Consider the following 19,132-nt stretch of genomic DNA (forward strand, 5'->3'; position numbering starts at 1 on the left):
GATTCCAAGTTTCTCAAAAGATCCTCTATGCCAGCCATTCATTTCCAGATCTTCTGTGCCAGGAGCAAAACTGGAAGCCTTTATGTATATGTGGTGAAGAAAGAGGTAAGAAAGGGGAACAACTTAGGTCTGGGAGGAAGAGAGAGAAAGAGAGAGGATGTAATACAAAATTACCCACCCATAGCACCTCCTCCATTTTCACAGGTTGTTGAAGGCATAGGAACCACTAGGTGGCAGCATATGAGCAGATGAATCAAAGAGAACCAATTGCCTTTGGTTTTAGCTACCCTTGCACCAATCCCAACCTACAGGTAAGGACAATGGGCATTGTTCTCAAGTGTTGAAGAGCAAAGAGCCAGCAGGGGCCCCTTCATGCCCAGGGACCCAAGGCTGGAAGCTGGGTGGCTAAGAGGAGAGAATACCTTTGTGCCACTGTCCTGTGATTGACAGGCTCTCCAGGAAAGGGGACACCAGGAGAGGAACAGGTATCTGGGGCAGGATGGGAGCAAGGTCAAACTAACCTCTCCACTCCCTGCACAATTCAGTGGTCTGGAAATAGCGTTGCCATTCGCTTCCAGCATTTAAAACACGTTCTCCTACCACCACACCCCTGCCACCCACCCTTAGTGCAATAGTCCATTCTAGTCCTGGAGACCAGAAAAAACAACCATTTGTCACACTGTAAAGGTCTTTCGGCTCCTCTTCCCCCCCAGAGGAGTGGGACCACTCTCAGACCTCTGGCCCTTCTAGCTGTACAACTTAGTGGAAAAATAAATCAAATTGGCCTTAAAAGTTATAGGCAAATGAACTGATTGGGAATCTGGTCTGGCCATCTCTGACACTGTTACATGCAGGAATAGATAGGGCAAGTTCGATGGGTATTCTCAGTCAGGGGAAAGTTCGAGAGGAGACCATTTCGAAACAGCAGATTCCTACAGTCTGTCTGGAGGCAAACCTCACCCCGGAAAAACTGCTCCCCACTCAACTTGAAAGCCACCATTTTAGCCAACAGTCCCACACTGCAACTGGCTAATCAGATTACCACTTCTCTGTTTGACTCCACTAACCAAATCTCCACCTCACTGCTTGCGACTCACTGGATAACTGGGGCATTATACCACTTAACTAACCACATTATACACAGGATGGCTTTTTAATCGCCACTAATCGCTCTGGCATGTGAAATAGGAGAGAGGCAAGGGTGGGAAGCTATTTTGTTTCCTCCTTGATTTTGTGTAAAGGAAGGAAAATAAGAAAGCTAAGATTCTAAATTTAAAAAGCAAATGAATACCTGCCTTTCACATAATAATTCATGCAGAACTTAGTGACACACAATGGATGATCTGACCTGGTGTGGTACAGTTTGACCTGTATTGTCCAAGCTGACATCTGAGAATACTAAATGCTCTGAAAGGAATCTCTCATTTGTTTTTCATTAAAAGTGTATTTTTTTCTAGTGTGTTTTCTTTTCTCACATAGCAAAATAGCATAGACATTGTTTTGCTGTTACTTCAATATTAAATCTTCCCATACAATCATCTGTTTTACCTCTTAGAAATCTATATTTAATTCCAAACCAACTACATCTTTTCTTCTGATGAATAAAAATTGGAGAAGAGGATCGCTGTTAAGTCTCACTCCCTAAATTGAGACAATTTGAATAACTTTTAAGTGAAAGCTGTAACAAAAGATGGGGCCCTCCCTTTTGTTTTTATTTTTGTTTTTGAGACAGATACTTTATCTAAATACAATACAAAAGGAATAGCCTGGATTTCTCATACTCATTAATTTTTTTTTAGCACATTAGGTTGCTCAGTTGCACCACCTTGTTTATACCTGGTTAGTTTTTGCAAGTGGTGACAAAGAGGAGCCGAAAGGTTGTAATCTGGCCAAAATCACACAAAATCTGCTGTGGAAGAAGAAATGAAATAAAAGACCTTTGCTTATTGAATCACTCGCGTTCTATGCAGTTAGAAACCTCCAGTGAGACATTTTCAAAATCCCAATTTCATGCTGGTCTCTGGCATCACAACAAAGCAGTGGAGGCAATGCAAAGAGCCTGGCAGGGTGGGTGTGGGGGTGCAACTGGGGGGGGTGGGGGTGGAGGGGGGGTGTGTTCCCGCCTTTAAAAACCAATCTGAGAAAGATGGAGATGAAGAGAAGCAAAGAATAAAGGACAGCCACAAAAGTATGTTGTTACAAAACTCTCAGATGCCAGGGACAGAGGTGCTTTATCCCTAGCCAAAAAGCCTTCCCCACCTGTCTCCCTACCAGGAGCGGCTCTGGAGGGATAGATCTTGAGTGGCACTGATTTGTCAATTCCCAGAGCACCATGTTAATTTCCAGAGCACCAGAAAAATCTGTGGAGCTGACTTTAGAAAAAGCAACCCTCTATAGAGAGGATTATCCCTTCTACAGCCCAGTGACTCAAACTAATTTTCTAGTTTGTGGATTACCATAGTCCCTTGCTCCTCCCCCTTCCTTCTTGCCCGGCTATTTCATTTCCCATTAGTATTTAAGGAGACCGGGTAGGGAGTTTGCAATTTGCAACTAAAAAGAGATTATTCTTTTTCAAGAGATTTCAATTATTCTATTTCCCTATCAAAAACTGTTCGGAAAACAGGCTGCGTTTTTTCCCTTCAAATAAATTACAGCTGTTCTCCTGCAACTCTTTGGGATTCAATTTTTGATACATTTTAAGATGTAGCCCACTTTGTGCAAAAATATCCTAGAAATATAATGGCAAAAAAAAAAAAAAAACCTATTATATTAGAGGAAATGGAGGCACAATTAGTAGGATGACCATATAATTTATTCCCAAACTGAAACCCTTTTGAGAGTGAAAGGCGGAGCGATTAACAATGATGCCAAGACCACAGGTGTAAGCCAGGATGTGTGGTCACCCTAAAATTAAGGCAGAATGGGCTGCCTAGTCAGCTGGGCAGTGGGCGGCAGATGGAGAGGATACCTGGCTCACCTGGTGCGAGGTTTGGCACCATCCTTTTAATGAAGTCCTGTCCCCTGCAGGTCAGGTTCCTATGCAAACCCTGCCAACTGGACTTTCTTTGCCTGGTGTGTGGGCCATTCTGTGAGGCCTGGTATCTCTGGCATCAAGCCGCTTGTGGGGCTGGCTGGCTCTCAGCAGCTGTATGTGCTCAGTTCCCTCCTGGGGACCCATCATAGCCAGCCGCCCCTCCACCTGGCAGAGAGCCACTGAAGGAAGCATCTTTGTGTCACTAGGCAATAGTAAGCCACTTCCTTGCCTCCTGTGATGGGAGTGAGTTCCAAGGTTTCTAGTGCTGGTCCTCAAAGAGGGCATCTGGTTCCACTGCAGACACTCTCAACCTGATGGTGAGCATCTGGCCACCTTTTATGCCCCACAACTGATCACAGAACAGAAAACAAGCTATGAACATTTCCCTTTTACCCACAGACACTGGCATCGATTTGCCTCGAATCATCAAGGTGGCACACATGCCACCTATATTTACCGGATGCCTACCAGGGGTAGATGCCATGCTAGCCTGACACTAACATATTCCACCTCTGGGAAAGCACCTGGCATCGGGAGATTTTAATTTCTTCATTGGTGCCAGTGCAGAGCAATGGAAGTTTAGAGGGACGGAGCTTTGAGATTATTAACTCATTGTGTTAGTGCAGGGTTTCCCAACCTCGGCACTATTGACATTTTGGGTAGGATAATTCTTTGTTGTGGGGGGAATTGTATGAAGTTTAGCAGCATCCCACACCTCTATCCAGTACATGCCAGTAGCAACCCTCCTTCGTCATCGCCACCCCACCCCACCGTCATGACAACCAAAAATGTCTCCAGACATTTTACTAAATGCCCCTCAGGTGTGTGTTGGGGGCGGGAGGCGGGGAGTGTTGTTCTGGGTTGAAAACCATTGTCTTAGGGCATTTGGGGCATGCTTAGGTCCAAGCACAGAGAAAGTGCCTTGCCTTCTAAAAGTCTTACCTTAACCACTGGTTTACAGTGGTGGGGAGAAGCTTATGGCTGGGTCGGGAAGATAAAAACACCACGAATCCCTCAGGGTTTAAGAACCAGCAAGCCTGCCCCTATGCCCCACAAGCATCTCTGAGATTTGTTCACCTGTGCTGCTGCAGCTATTAGCCATGGACTACGGAAATGATGTGGCTGAGTAAGGCCATACTCACTGATTTTGACAGCGGCAGCACAGCAAGTCTCGCGTTTCTAGAGCTAAGTGCTTGCTATCCCTTATTTCCCTTTTCTGTGGCAGAATCTAAAAGGGAAGACTGCAACTCTTGATCAGGACTGAGTGAAATGCTGTCTTCTATTTCAGAGCAAGGAACATAAAAACACAATCGCAGAAGACACTGCAGCTGAAAGGGGACTGTTCTGGTTCCCCAGCTTTACCCAGGGTGGGGCTGGTGCAGTGCGCTGCCCATCGCGGGTGTTGACTGCAGTCCCCAGGCAGACGTGGGGAGACTCAGGACAGATTTCCATCTTGCTGCTGTGATTTTCCTGATCCTTCATTTTAGTTTAGGGGGAAGGTTTTCTCATTTAAAATGACTCCCAGGAGCTCTGTGAAGAACCAAAAAATAAATAAAACAAAACAAAAAACCACCAAGCAAAATATGCTGCCTTCTCAGGAGGCCCAAACAGGACAAGGGGCCAGTGGCTTAGTTGTCCTGCCCTCCACAGGCCCGAGAGGAGGGCACCAGTGGCCCCTGTGCTGGCCAGAGCCCTGCCAATGCTGCCTCCCAGGGGCCCTGCATTGGAGACACCTGGAAGGGTTATTAGCAGGATTGTAACTCATCCCTCTGCTGGGACTAGATCATAATTACAGTAATTTTCTAACAGAGCTCGGCAGTAGGACTGTTTAATCAGCATCTGACTCCCTTGTGCTCCCAGCCCTCATCACTCAAGGAGAGGAGTGGGATGGCTCTTAAAGAGACAGTGCCCGCCTTTCAGCATTTTGAACAGATGTGCCCTAATTGGTAGAATATATCTAAGTCTCGTAGCATCTAGCAGGCAGGTTGCATTGCCACCAACAAACCGCCTTGGGTGCTCACCATTCTGGGCTTTCTGCTGGAGGGATATGGGTCAGGCTGCTGGTGGGCCTGGCTTCCCATACCAACACAGCCACCAGGGAAGGAATACATGCAGGGCAAGAGCATTCACAGTGGGATCTAAACAAGCTGGCCCCTTCCAAACCAACAGTGTGAAAAAGTGCTTGGCTGAAGGGCAGGAAGGACAGACTTGACAGCCATGGGTAAGAAGTTTTGATGAGGACTATATACATATATATATGGGATGCTTCCCATCATTCAAAGATGACAGAAGCATCTCTTCTGTTTCCCACTTTCCGGGGAAAAAAACTTAAGGACTTTCAGGGTATCTCTTAATTTTCCCCACTCTAGTTTTCTCTCTCCATACTTATTCCTCATGCCCCTTTTTACTGCTGTATAAGTCTCCCTTTTCTTTCTCCTCCTTTGCTCACGGAAGCAGAACAGATTTCCCCTGAATGGAAGGGGAGTAAAATGATTCACTCTGCTAATGGAGTCAGAAGCGCTCTGTCTCCTAAAGAGTGTGGCTCTTGTTACCCTTGTGAACCTACGTTGGTCACGGTTAGCATATCTTTTGAGATTGGAGGTCCAGCTTCCCAGCTCTATATCCAGCCACAGCTAAGGCGGAACTAGACGTTATTTCCCTAATAAAATGCCAGAACTGGCTCCTGCTGCTGTTAGTAAGCCAAATGAACACTTGGACTTTGTAGCAGTTCCCAGGACATTTAGAGAGAACCGGGGCAGGAGGCGATGAGACGTAAGAGGAAACACTCAAGAAAGATGTCATGGTAAGGAGAATGGGAAAGGGGATGCTCACCCACAGTTCAAAGAAAGGTTACCTTGAACCAGGCTCTGTGCAGAGGGCTGCCAGGGAGGGGGCGGCTTAGGATCAGGGCCCAGTGTTGGAGGAAGTAGCTATCTCGTGCTACGCTGGTTATCTCTTGGCTTCAGTTGCGTCTCAGCTGGCTGCTCACGCATCAATCCACAGATGCCACTCCAGCGCCCAATTTAAAGCTCCTGCAGCCTCTGTGAGGCCGGGTGGGAGTGGGAGCTGGTCTGTTCCCATTCTCCCACCAGCCCCACCTTGCATCCTCCCTACCCCTAGATTAAGAATCTTCAGCATTTAAACAAATGCACATCCAAACATGAAGCTAACAACGCTCAATCAGATGGTTAAAGTGGGGATAATGATCACCCACACACACAAAGCTACTGGAAAGGGAAGGATGCCCAGGACTGATGTTGTGGATCTAAGGCATTAGTAGTCAAAACACTGAAGACTGCGGATGAGCTCTGAGGTCTGAGAAAAACTCTGAAAAGCTTTACAGGGAATTTTTTTTTCTTTAGTGTTGGTTTTAATTCTTTTGTGTGTTATGTGTTGTTTTTATAAAAAGCTTGCCTTAGAGAGCTTGTAAAGTGTCTCTCATATGAATATACTCTACAACCATCTAAAAATGTGTTTTCAAAACCAAGCTCAGCTCAGTTTCCTCAGCTATAAAATAAGCCTATTAACAAATTTAGTTTTATATAATAAAACCCAACTCCTCCCACCCCGACCCCCCCATCCACAAACTTCCTCCCACCAAAAACAAAACAAAACTCATAAGCTTGGGTTCACTTATCCTAGGTAATAGGATGACTAGCCTTAGGCCATGGAAGTAGCTGTCAGAAGAAAAGTGACTAAATCAAGTACAGAACCAGCCCCAAACCAAATTCAAAACAAAAAACGCTTACACTGTAAAACCAACCCAGTGGGCCACTCCCTGCCACTTCCCACCTTCCATATGGAGGTTATCAGCCACAGTGGCTAGATCTGAGCACAGAGGGACAAAACAAATACGAGAGGGTAAATGGCACTGCCTGGGTGGAGAGGAAAATGCATCTTTGCTGTTTTTCTAGTAACCCCAGGCCCATATTAGAAAAAACTCTTGCCATTCTTAAGGCAGCCCCTTCCATGGCCTCCACTCAGCTCAAGACCATAAGGGGATGGTGCCTGGCCTTAGATTAACTGAGGTGCTGTTGTATGCACTGCTGCTAATGGATCATTAAAAAAGCCAGGAGTCAGAAAAATTACATCCATGTTTTTGAATGGCTCCTGCTGTCCCAGCAGCCTATCCTGCTGGCAGAACTAGCTGCTGAGCACCAACTCCAGGAAGAAAAGGGGAGAACAGAAGAAGGCCAAACCAGCTTGCTGTTTTTTGGCTGAGTAGGGAATTGATACAGACCACCTCCGGCTCCTGTCTGAAGTTTCGAGATCAGAGAGCTTCAGGCACAGCTGGGTTCACAGCTGCACCATTTGGAGCACTGGACTCATTAATATTCATGAACCATCCCCACCAATCAGCAGAGCGGATGCCATTAGCTTAGCATCTGTCGAGTTTTTGTGAGGGTTGTGTATGGAGTTTTTTTCCTCTTTTAAATGAACTTCTTTTGACATTTTGGATTTGCCTCTGTGGGTTTTCTATTGTGCCTTGCTCTGCCGCATCATATAAAGGAGAGACACAGGGGAGGTGGGCAGGAAAGAAGGATGAGTACCAGCCAGGGCTTTGCATCTGCCTGTTGACAAACTTTATTTCTCTTTCAGCACCTGGCACCTCAGACAGGTTGTGAGAATGGAAGCAGCATCAGGTAAATTACACCTAACAAGGTTCATGCCCAAAACTGTGAGAAGAGCTGGATCCTGGCTCTTTGGAAGACAATCCTTCCTCCAGTGGTGAACTTGAGTTGCACGCACAATGCAGGAGAGCTGCAGTGCACGGTTCTGAACCATTATTTCCACATTGATAAATTCATGATTTATGAAAGTAACGACTGCCAGCCCTCATTCCCCTCCTTCTCTGCTACAGCTTGTTAGACACAAATTGGAACAACAGTCTTAAATACTTGAATTTTATTTCAGGCCAAAGCCCCTCAACTCTCAACTAAATGCCATGACAGTCCCACAGCCTAGACTGGCAGTTAAAGGGCCCACAGACAGGGTGGGTTGGCCGGGGTGGGGGGGGGAGGGGGAAGAACCACACGCAGACACCAGAGTGCAGAGCAGCGCGGAACACCAGCAGCACTGTCTCCTACCAGCTCTGGCTCTCGGTGGAGAGGAATTACAGCAGCAGGAGGGCGAGCACCTCATTGTCTGAAGGCAGGCGTGTTGTTCCTCATCTCCATCCCCAGAGCCCTCGCACAGGAGCAAAACAAAGCCCCTGTGCCCCACTGGACTGAACATGCAGCCTCCCTGCAACTCGGCAGAGGGACCCCGCGGCGGCAGAAACGCTGAGGGCAGGGAGCTGTCATAAGGGAGAAAAAAAGGATTAAAAAAAGAAAGGAGCTCACTCTAATCCTGTAGACAAGAGGGCCAGTCTCTGCTTTATAACTAGAAGCAATGGTTAACAGCCCAGAACAGCTTTTTCCAAAGCCACAAAGATTCTTGGGTCCAGTGGAGCTGCTGTCTTTCCCCCGACTGTTACCCACCACCTCTCTTTTATGGTTGGACATGAGCTGTTTCATGGGTCCCAGGCCCAAGCCAGGCTGGGGCCTTGGGATCTACTGGAAACTCCAGCTACAGGAGTCACAGCAGTTCCAAGCGTCGTTTTTAGTGAAGGAAAAAACAAGGAGGTGGGAGAGTAAATTATTCACCGTCTTGTCCACTCAAGGAGTAGCCAAGAGGTCAGCCTCCCAGAAACAAAGTGCACCAGGGGCTGCAGCAAAAACAGAACCCACCAAGATGGGTATAAAACTACATAAGCATCCCCGTTGGGACAATATTCAATATGGCAGCTTAGAGTCTGCCACTTACAGGTACCCAAAACCAGTCACCTGAGATGGGGCTCCTAGATCTATAAACACACATCTGAAGAAACTCAGCTTCCAGGAGAGTAAATATGAGGTTCTGTTAAAAATCAACAGCCCCTGAGCCAGATTCTTAACTTACAAACATCTGTACAGTGTTGATTCCTATGAAGGAATCATGAGGACTTGTCACAACAGACCTCTGTGTAACCAAACCAAACAGAGGCAAAGTTGGTGACTAAGCTCAACCTTCGGAGATCCCAGCTCTATGCTCCAACCCTCCCAAGCAATTCTCCTTACTGCATTCTTCTCCATCTGCCTTGGAGCAGAATCCAGAGCTTGGACCAGTGCTCACTTTTCCAAGACTGTTTCTAAGTGACCAGGGTCCAAAGGCACAGCATGAGACAAAGGGGCTGAGTTGTCCCCTCCCGTGGCCCTTCTCACAGGCTGAAGAGCAGAGGTTTCCTCATCAGGTCTTGCAAAATCACAGCATGACAATGAGGAGAGGGATGGGAGAGCAGGACTTTCCAAGGAAGGAGCCTCACAGTCCACTACAGGAGCCCACACTGCTAAATGGTCCTTTTCTTCACTAGGAGGTGGTGAGGGAGACTTCCTCCTACCAGGTCTTGGAAGAAAGCAGCAACTGGAAAAGAGTAGGAAAGGAAAAAAAGAAGGGCATGAATGAAACAAACAAACAAAAAAAAGGTAATACATCCACACACTGGGATATCCCACCATAAAAAGGCATGAAGTTCCAACATACATAACAATGTGAAAGAACCTTGAAAACAGTATGCTGAGTACAAGAAGTCAGTCACAAACAACCACATATCATATGATTCCATTTATATGAAATGTCCAGAATAGGAAAATCCACAGACAGAAGGTAGTGGTTTGCAGGGGCTGCGGGGACAAGGGTTGGAGGGAAAGGGGAGTGACAGCTAATGGGCATGGGCTCCTTTTAGGGTGATGTGTTCTAAAACTGATTCTGGTGACTAACGGTTGTACAACTCTGTGAATATACTAAAAAATAATCAATTATATCTTTTAAAAGGGTGAATTTTTATGGTATGTAAATTCTATCTCAATAGAACTGTTATTTAAAAAAGAAGGGAAAGGAATAAAGAACAGGACAAATACAAAAGTCCTCCCCTTTGTTCCCAGGTTTCACTAGGAGTGCTTGCTACCCAATGGCGGGTTAACACAGATCCACTCAGGATGAGAGAACCATGCACATGCAGAAGAGGCTTCTTCTGAGAGGCCACCAACACTGTGGCATCACTCCCTATCAAATGGATGCCCCACTGGCCTGGGTTCCAGTAATCCTAGCCCCTAGTTTCTCAAAAAGAAAGCTTCTATTACCTCCTTGACTGGTCTCCTTTAGCCAGGTGAGAGGAGCCCTGCCGCTCTTCCTGGACCCAGCCACAGTTTGACATAGCATAGTGAAGAATGGCGTCCGAAACAGTCATAGGGCTTCGGCCCTGGACACAGGCCTCTATCTCGGGCACAGAGAGCTGGCTTTGCAGGAAGAGGTGCAATTGGCTGTCTGACAGGAGTACCACACTCTGCAAAACCCTGGGGTAAACACAGGAGGCCCAACACAGAGCATCACCCTGAGGGGCTGCTCTCCATACCCATTCTCCAAAGGGTTCTGGCTTGAGGTACAAGAAAGGGGCCTACCACAAACATGCCTAAGTGCGAAGGGGCCCATCCTGGGTGGTACCTTACCACCACCCCACTCCAGTACCCTCCTCAGGCAGCTAGTACCAGCCTGTTACACCCACTCACTTTTCAAGAAAGTGCTGCAGACCTTGTCGTCGCTTCTCAATGAACTCATCCGAGCTGCCAAAGAAGGTCGATTTCCCAGGAAGTTCAGGTACAGGCCTGTGGGGTCATATAATGTAACACACAAGAAAACGGTAACATACAAGACAGTCATTCCAGCCCCTGATCAAGGAAATGCCCTGAAAAGAGGTCCAACACAATGCAATTAACATTTAATAAGGGGAGGGAGGGCTAATATTTATTGACTGCATGCCACATGTTGGGCAATGTCCTAAATGTTTTATAAACAATATTTCATTTAATCCTCTCAAAAACCCCATAAGAAAAATATTACTGTCTCCATTTGAGTAGTAAAGAAACAGTATCAGAGAGGTTAAGTAAATATCCCAGTGACACACAGCTAGTAAGCAGCAGAGCTGGTATTTGAACCAAATCTGTGATCCAAAGCACATATTGCTATACTACATTATTTACAAAACCCATTCCTACCAGCAACTATTATTTTAAAAAGGAGGAAACCTGTACACAGAGATATAGAGAATGCTGGGTCCTTCTGTGTAAATTAAGACTACCTACTCCAGTCCCAGAAAGTCACATGCTTGGAATTTTCTAAAAGTAGGTGAGTTGTTGCAGCAAGTTATCTGCAAATTCTTTAAGCTGCCCTTGCCACTCTTATGAGTATGGCACATATTTTCTTAAAAACCACAGGCTGCCTAGAGGATGTACAATCTGTCAGAGGAGCTCAGGGAGTTCACCCACCTTATGAAGGCCTGACCTAAGACAACGGCCCTTCATTCCCACATGTTAACTAACTGGCTCATCACTCAACAGGCTACCTGTCACCACTGAGCATTCTGAGACCATCCTGAGGTAGAATCACTGTTCTAATTCTCTCCACTTTTAGAACTTATGGGGGGGAGTGAAGAATTAATGTTACTGCCTTTCCTAAGGCTCTCAATCTGGTATGCCTCTGGAGAAGGGGCTCTGCACTAAAAGAAAGAAAGACGGATGGAAAGACAGAAGAGAGGAAGAAAAAAAGAAAAAAGGGCACCACTTGTCAAATAAATCCAGGTACTTAAAAGTTTCTGATAACCAGTAACAAGCAGGTTTAAAATGCTAGAGGTACATTTATTTAGTCCTAGACTAATATGTATACAAAAAAAAAAAGAAAGAAAATATTTTCAATGTTTCTATGGCTTTATGGCTTTGTTAGGTCAAAATACTAGAAATGAGAATTTCATCTTTACTTCTTCCACTGACTTGAAAACATAATTTCAGAACACATTTCCCAATTTCTTTAATGTGTGCTGTAAGTTTTCTCCATTGTAAATTCCAGTTCCCAGGAAAGCACCTAAAAAGCCAGCCTCAGACCCAAGAAGGAAGCAAGATACAAACTCACACTAAACCAGCATTTCTCTGTAGCTGCTTTCTCAACCACACGAACTCACGGTAACGGCGCCGAACACAGGACGTCTTGGCAGTAAAGGCCTTGCTGTTAGTCTACAGGAGGAAGTACGTGAAGAGCATTTAGTGAAGAAGGACCCAGCTTACATGAGCTCCCCGTCATCAGTCTCACTTAGGACCCAAGCCGCCAAGCCATGGACCTGTACCTTCCAGATCAGCAGTTCAAACTGGAGCCAAGGGTCCAAAAGCTACTCTCAAGCCTACCCCAAGCCTTCCTTCCTCTCCTCCCTCCTTTTCTTCTAAGTCTTCTGTCTCAGGTCTGCCAGCAACACCCACAAACAGGTCCCACCTCAGCACTAGCCACTCAGCCCTGCAGGGTGTTGACCTCAATAAAGAAGCCTGACGCACTTACATGGAGGAATATCTTATAATCCACATAAGAATTCCAGGAGCCCTCATTCTGCACACGGGGTTCCTGAACACGCACAGTGATCACCTCCTGCAGTTAAGAAATATTCCCTAAGCTTCAGCTCAGCCACATACTAAGGAAACTTTGAGAACACAGATTGCCAGATTTTCCCACTCAGATAGCATCAACTTTCATTCATTCAACAAATATTTATTAAGCACCCACACTGTTCTAGGCACTGGGGATAGAGCATGAACAAGAGACAAAAATCCCTGCCCTCCTAAAGCCCACATTCTAGTACATTCCAACTAATGGAAAAATTAGTCAAAATGGAACCTCATTTCCCAGCAATGCCTCTGATTTCCTTCTACTGACCTTATTTTAAATTCACAGGAACCACCAAGGTATTATTAGTATAGAAAGAGAAATAATGAACAATGATTTACATCTCTGTACCTTCCCTTCTGCCAAATTCCTTCTACAACTTTTACCCACCTGTTCCCTGGAGACCACACTCTTACCTCCTGCTCTTGGTTCTCCGACATCTTACACCAAAAGCCCATTGGAAGAAAACATCTGATGAGGGACAGAAGATGGGAGAACAATCATGGTCAGTATGCCTCTATCTCATTACTCTGTACCAGGGCAAAAGCTGAAAAATTCTAACTGACCTCTTGGGGAAACCCAAGTGATTTCTTTTGTTCTTGTGTAAGACATAAGAGGAAGCAAAAAAAAAAAACAAAACAAAAACAACCCCATCTTTAGATCAGTACTAGGTTAAATACCCTAAGGGATTTGCCTCCCTCCTCAGACCACGGCTAGGACCCTCAATTAGGCCACCTCTCCCCAAAGCATGTTGGGGTCCGTGCAGTGTTTGTCTCAGACATCCAGAACAGGCAGGTTTATTTGCAGAACTTTTCTGGCCTGAAGGCTGCAGGTATAGCAGTATCCTGTGGGCACTCTGAAAGATCACAGCTTTGAAAGCGAGCCTAACATCGCCCCCTCCTGGTTGTTTAGAGAGAACCAAGCCCTCCCCGCCCCCTCCCCCCCATCAGCAATGCTCCTGACTATCTCTTTGTCTTGCTAACCGAAGTCATCTCTCACAAGTGAATCATAGAGTTAGAACACTCCAGGGAGCACCCGAGTGGGTTGCCCAGTTGCAACCTTCCCTTATGTAATCCACTTTCTGTAATCTGAGCCAATAGCTCTAATCATTTCCTCTCTCAACATGCCATCCGGTTTGTACCTCTGTCCAAGCACTCCACAGCTGCACAGGTCGATTCAGGATGCTTTCTGCTCCTTTGTAAAGATTCATTAAAGCCTACACCCCTGATTTCCCCAATGTGGCAGTTTACACGTGCAGCAACATGGCCCACCCCAACAAGGGGACCATGAAGGCTGCAACGCAGGGTTACGCAAGTCCAAAGGGGCCCATGATGTCACCTTCTGTTAAAATACAGCACTAATCTTGTTACTCCTAGAACCACTCCAACAACATCCACCCTGGCTGCCGCCTCCACCTCCGTCTCCTCTCTCAAGAGCAGAACAATAAGGTTTAATTTCCCTTTCCAATTTACCTTGGAAAAAAAACTGACTTCAGCCAATATGTACTGCCAACAAATGATCTGGGCTGGCTCCCAGGAAAACAAGACTACCTCTAAGCTCTCTCTCTCCCCCTCCCCATTTTTATAGTCCCACAATTAATTTTAAACACATTCTCTGATTAGTTCTGCCTTACCATTAGAAGAGTGTGTAATGAGTTTCCTTCTATTTTATGTTTTGCTAACACAAGGTTAACGTTTCAAAAGAAAGGAAACTCATTTACACCACGAAATTAGCAGAGCAAACAGCTTCTCTGATTCTTTCCAATATCCCACAAGGTCTCTCTGCAGACAGACATTGCACGCAGAGACATAGCTGCATGGTATATAACAAAATTGGATTACACTGTCGAGTAAAACCAAGTTTTTGTGATTTTAATACCATCTCAAACAGCATTCTTGTTAATCTAATTTTTCCTCTGATGCAGCTACCACCTCAAAGGGATCCTGAACAAAAAGTTAGGAAATTCCAATTCTATCACAACCAACATGTAACATCCCAGATGTAGGAAAATGGCATGACCAAAAAGAGCAGGCAGACTTTCTATGAACAGTTAACCTCCTCGGATTAAATTTTTGTTTTCTTTTCTTTTCAGGTATTTGCACTCAGGAGCAGAGTTAAATATTCTAAACTGTTTTTTTTTTTTTCACAGAAATAACCCGTAGGAAAGATGATGACAAAGAAATCCTAGTCATCCACACACTCACAGAAGCACATACAGCTCCTGTGCATTGAAAGGTATATATAGCATATAACTAAATGGTCATCCCATTTTCTTGCTCTAGGGCCCTGCACCATGCCACCTCCATGCTGAAGATCCTCTCCTTTCCTTTGGGGCTATTTTACCTTAGAAACAGATAGTTATAAGTTGTGTTAAAAAACAACAACAACAACAAAAAACCTAGGACCTCCAAGATGCTATATACTTAAGTCTAAATTTAGAAGACAATACAGTAAGAAAGTTTCAGGTGTAACTTTCCATAAAAAAAACACTGGAACAAAACAAAAAACCTAGATTCCAACTAATAATTTTCAGCACCTACTCTTCTCCATCAACTTCTTCCCCATAGATACAACTTCTCAGGAGGAAATAAAGTTCAGTTCTGCCCTTGGAAGGAAAGTAGGAAGTTCTTAATTTTAGCTCTATGATCCAGGAGATGGGTCTGTGTGTCATCCATATAAGGACAGAGTCAGTAGCCCTCTCAGTTACATAACCCACTGAGCACTGAATCAGTCACATATCCTTTACTTTCTTCACCTGTACTAGCAACAGGATCTCCAGCTGAGGAGAACCCAATGTTTTGCTGTTTACAAAGTAGATTCACTGTAAAGCCTTCCAGTGTCGTAACTATTCAAGGTGGCAATTCAAGACTTTAGCCCCCCATTTTCTCTCCCATCTAAACTACTTCAAGAGACAGGTTAAAAAAACAAATCAAGTGATAAAAGTAGACTGAAGCCCCGGACCTCCCATCCTTTCTTACTCATTCTTGAGCCCTTGATGCCAGATGAGATGAGAACTCAAAAAGCTCTCCTTCCTAAACAACCACAGATTTTTTATAGGAAGCGCCTCTGTCTCACCAAGTACTATGTGACCTCAACCAAGAGGCCCCATCCCTTTGTCCATTTGTAAACTGGGATGGAACCGATACCTGCTCTTCTTTTCACTTGGAAGGTAAGTCATAAAGGTGGCCACAAAGAAGCGCAGGAGTCTTCTGGGTCCTGTGAAATACTTGCCACTACTCCTTAGTCCTAGACTTTTGGATAAATGTCCCCAAACCCTTTTAATCCGGCCACTCCTCCATTTTTAATGGAGGAGCAAAAGGGCCACACATCCTTTCTCCTTTTCCTATTAAGTTTGGGGAGTGGAAAAGAAAGAGACCTTATACTTTAAAATAAGCTGCAAAACTGAGTTTCCTTCCTTGCTTCCCAAGCAAACCCCCACCTTCATCCTGGGAGGTGCCAGTCCCTTCCCCAGGATGTCCAACGGGATCCCCACCCCAAACACCACAATTGATGTTTAAGCCCGTGGCTTCCTATCTGAGAGCAGCACCGACTCCCCGGCGACCCCTCCTGAACCCGCTCAAGTTTAAGCGGCACCCTCTACCCAAGCAGGCCGGCACGCGCCTCCTCACCTGATAGCAACATCCACTCCCTACAGCGTCACCACCGGAGCCCCCACCACATAGCCACGGTTGCGGCTTCTCCTTCCGGGTGAGTTGCCGGTGCCCCAGTGCACGACGGGAGATAGTTCCCGACGAGCCAATCCTGGGTACCTGAGGCGCCCCACCCCTGCAAGTCGGGGTTCTCAGTGGAGATTTTTGCTCCCGGGGAAGAGCGGCTCCGCCCGGCCCAAGTGCCCCCAGCAGGAGTAGGGGACTCACTCTGGGCCGCCGAGAGTGGGCGCTAGTGCCGGGTAAGGGGAGGGCGAATGGGCTCAGATGTCCAATCGAGGGCCGTGTCCCGCCCATCGTGTCGGGCCCAGTCAATCAGTGGCCAGGGAGCGTCTTTAAAGGTCTGAAAGTGGGCCGGGAGAACTAAGGCGTGTGAAGAGTGCTACTGTTTGCGTTCTGGAAAGGGCACTCTTGAGTGTGGGAAGTTCCGGGGAGAAAACGCCCACATTCCTGGATCTTCACTAAGTCTCAGGAGAGTCCCCATTTGAACCCCATAAGTTGCAGTTCCCCAGCGGAGGACTCACAGAGATTCGTGAAACCTCAGGTTGTCAGAGTGAAAACCAGACTCGCTGAAATAGGCCCAAAGAAGGATCACAGTTAGTAAGAAAGAAAAATGACTATGATGAAGACTTTTCTTTTTTATGTTGTTGAAATTCCTTTTTTAGCAACCTGTTTAAAGATAATTTAAAAAAAGATATCAAGGAAACAGTTATGGTCACAAATATGAACTCTGGCTTTAGGGTCCCTAGAGAGTGAGGTTGAACTGGTCCTAAATCTCTGTAACAATCTCAATTTCCTCATGTGTGAGAAACAATTGTGGAGAAAAAAAGAATTTACTCAGGATCTTGCAAGAACAGGTGCCCAACCAAAATGTTGGGGGGCTGGTGCACAGAACAATAGACTCAGCAGTATTTATTCCCTATGCCTAACTAGCAAGTCCCTCCCCTGTTTCTCCAGTGGCTGGATACTTCAAAGGTTACATTCTATTGGACAAGCCTAACTAGTAGGGGCAAATTTGAAACATGCAGCCCACCCAAATTGGAAACATTTGAAAAAAGTCTCCTGCACAAACTCCAAACATATGAAACAAGTCTCCACCCCTCTTTCCTTTTTTAACTGGGCAGCCAGTCTGAGCTAGTTTGGTAACAACTTATGAAGCTATTTTAGGAACCTCTACCCCCCCACCCCCACCCCAGTCTCCACCTTGCAAGGACAGTGGGCAGATAAACAGGAGGACCGGCCACTGATTATAGCTTGGCTTCTTGACCCTCTGTCATTCCTCTGAGCTGCCCCCACCCTGTGTGAAAGCTAAACTTAATCTAATTCTCACATCATGTATAAAGTGATTATTGCACATACCCAAAAGCAGTGTTTCTCAGACTTTTTGGTCTCAAGATCCCTTTGCGCTCTTAAAAATTAAGGACCCCAAAGAGCTTTTGTTTGTGGGATATTCACCGAATTAGAAATTAAAATGGAGAAATTTAAAAACATTTATTTATTAACACATTTAAAACAATAAACCATTACATGTTAATGTTATATTTTATGAAACATAACTATATTTTCCAAAACAAAAAACAAGCGTGTAGAGCTGCATTTATTACAATTTTGAAAATCTCTTTAATGTTTGGCTTAGTAAAAGACAGCTAGATTCTTGTATTTTTTGCTTTCCCAGTCACACTGTTTTGCTGTGTCATTTTGGTTGAAATAAACTCCTGCTTCACACAGATATATAGTTGGAAAAGGGAGGAGTCCCTTTACATAACCTTATTGTTAATTGCATAATAATGCTGCAAGGCAGGGCTAAATATTTTCATGTTTTAGATTTTTATGGAGGTTGAGGCTCAGAGAAGTTAACAGCTTGCCCAATGTTGCACGGCAGGCAAATAGAATCAAATCCAGTTCAGCCTGATTCCCAAATCCTCACCTGTTTTGCAACATCACACTTCTCTCTTCTCCACATTCTTGTGATTTTAGAAAGTTGGTATGACAGAAGCATTTCCTGTGGGCATGAGCAATGCCACTTCAAATGTTGTCTTAAGCAAAACTACTATGACTAAATTGTTGTTGCTCCTAGAAAGAGAAGAAACGCTGAGGGGCTGAATAATTTAAAATGCCCCCATTCTTATGGGAAAAGAACTAAACCCATTTAATCCCAACAGATTTTCAAAATAGATATTGGTAATGCAGAAACTTTAGGCTTGTGCGTTTGGCATCCATCCCTGGCAAAATTCCAGAATATTAACAAGCAAGTTTTTAGTTGATTGATTGCAGATTAGCACAAATCAGTGGTGCTTGGCTGCCTTAATTCAAGAATGGCGTAAAGCATCACAGCAATGATAGCTCTCTCTACTTTGAAACACGCTCATTAGAGCCAGAATTTATATCTGAAACAGTTGTCCTATGATGTACAATTTAAGGAAATGGTGACAGCCAAGAAAAGCAATACCTTAGGGATTCAATAAAGGCCAAATTTAAATAGAAGGGCCACATGACTCTGTGTGGCTACAGAAGCCACAACTAGGGAAAGTAGGTGGTATTTATATGGGGAACAGAAAAGAGCTCAATGTGAGGAATTAAGGATGGTAGCATTTTATGCAGGCAAGACTATGGTTTGGGAATTAGAAATAAGATCAAATCTTGATTCCACCAGCTTCTTGCTGAATACCATCGAACAACGAATGGTACAAAGTTGTACAACCTCTCTGAGCATTCTCTGCAAAATGGAAATAGTAATTCCCACCTCCCAGGTTGTTGTGAGGATTAAATAAAATCAATGGAAGGCTTACCAGAATTCCTAGCACTGTGGAAAGCACCCAAGAATAGGAGCTATGTTATTAAGACTAATTTTCTCATTATTTAAGTTATTCAAACAGAACAGAATGCTTCAGGAGGGAGTAGATGAATTTTTGCTTCTTTCTGGAGACCC

At 45.1% G+C, this 19,132-nt stretch overlaps 1 protein-coding gene and 1 long non-coding RNA gene across 6 annotated transcripts; one reads left to right on the forward strand and one right to left on the reverse strand.

Moving 5' to 3' along the window:
- Positions 1–49: 49 nt before the first annotated feature.
- LOC119513251 lies at positions 50–7,706 on the forward strand. Its single transcript, XR_005212591.1, has 3 exons — positions 50–105; positions 205–311; positions 7,634–7,706. It is a non-coding gene; the product is annotated as an uncharacterized LOC119513251 (long non-coding RNA).
- On the reverse strand, positions 7,595–16,390 carry SNX11 (sorting nexin 11). Of its 5 annotated transcripts, XR_005212589.1 has the most exons (8): positions 16,165–16,390; positions 12,952–13,006; positions 12,434–12,520; positions 12,017–12,117; positions 10,621–10,716; positions 10,195–10,407; positions 9,133–9,475; positions 7,595–8,330 (listed from the first exon to the last, which is right to left on the reverse strand). XR_005212589.1 is itself a non-coding variant. In XM_037808265.1 (7 exons), the coding sequence occupies exons 2-7, from the start codon at positions 12,991–12,993 to the stop codon at positions 9,184–9,186; spliced, it is 831 nt and encodes a 276-aa protein (XP_037664193.1). In that variant the 5' UTR covers positions 12,994–13,006; positions 16,165–16,390; the 3' UTR covers positions 7,595–9,183. The 5 variants fall into 5 exon arrangements, 4 of the variants coding, with proteins under 4 accessions (XP_037664193.1, XP_037664194.1, XP_037664195.1 ...); XM_037808265.1 differs by having other exon boundaries at positions 7,595–9,475; XM_037808266.1 differs by lacking the exon at positions 16,165–16,390 and adding an exon at positions 13,677–16,145 and having other exon boundaries at positions 7,595–9,475.
- Positions 16,391–19,132: the final 2,742 nt, after the last annotated feature.

The sequence above is a fragment of the Choloepus didactylus genome, chromosome 18 (genome assembly GCF_015220235.1).
Source record: "Choloepus didactylus isolate mChoDid1 chromosome 18, mChoDid1.pri, whole genome shotgun sequence".
Lineage (NCBI taxonomy): Eukaryota > Metazoa > Chordata > Mammalia > Pilosa > Megalonychidae > Choloepus > Choloepus didactylus.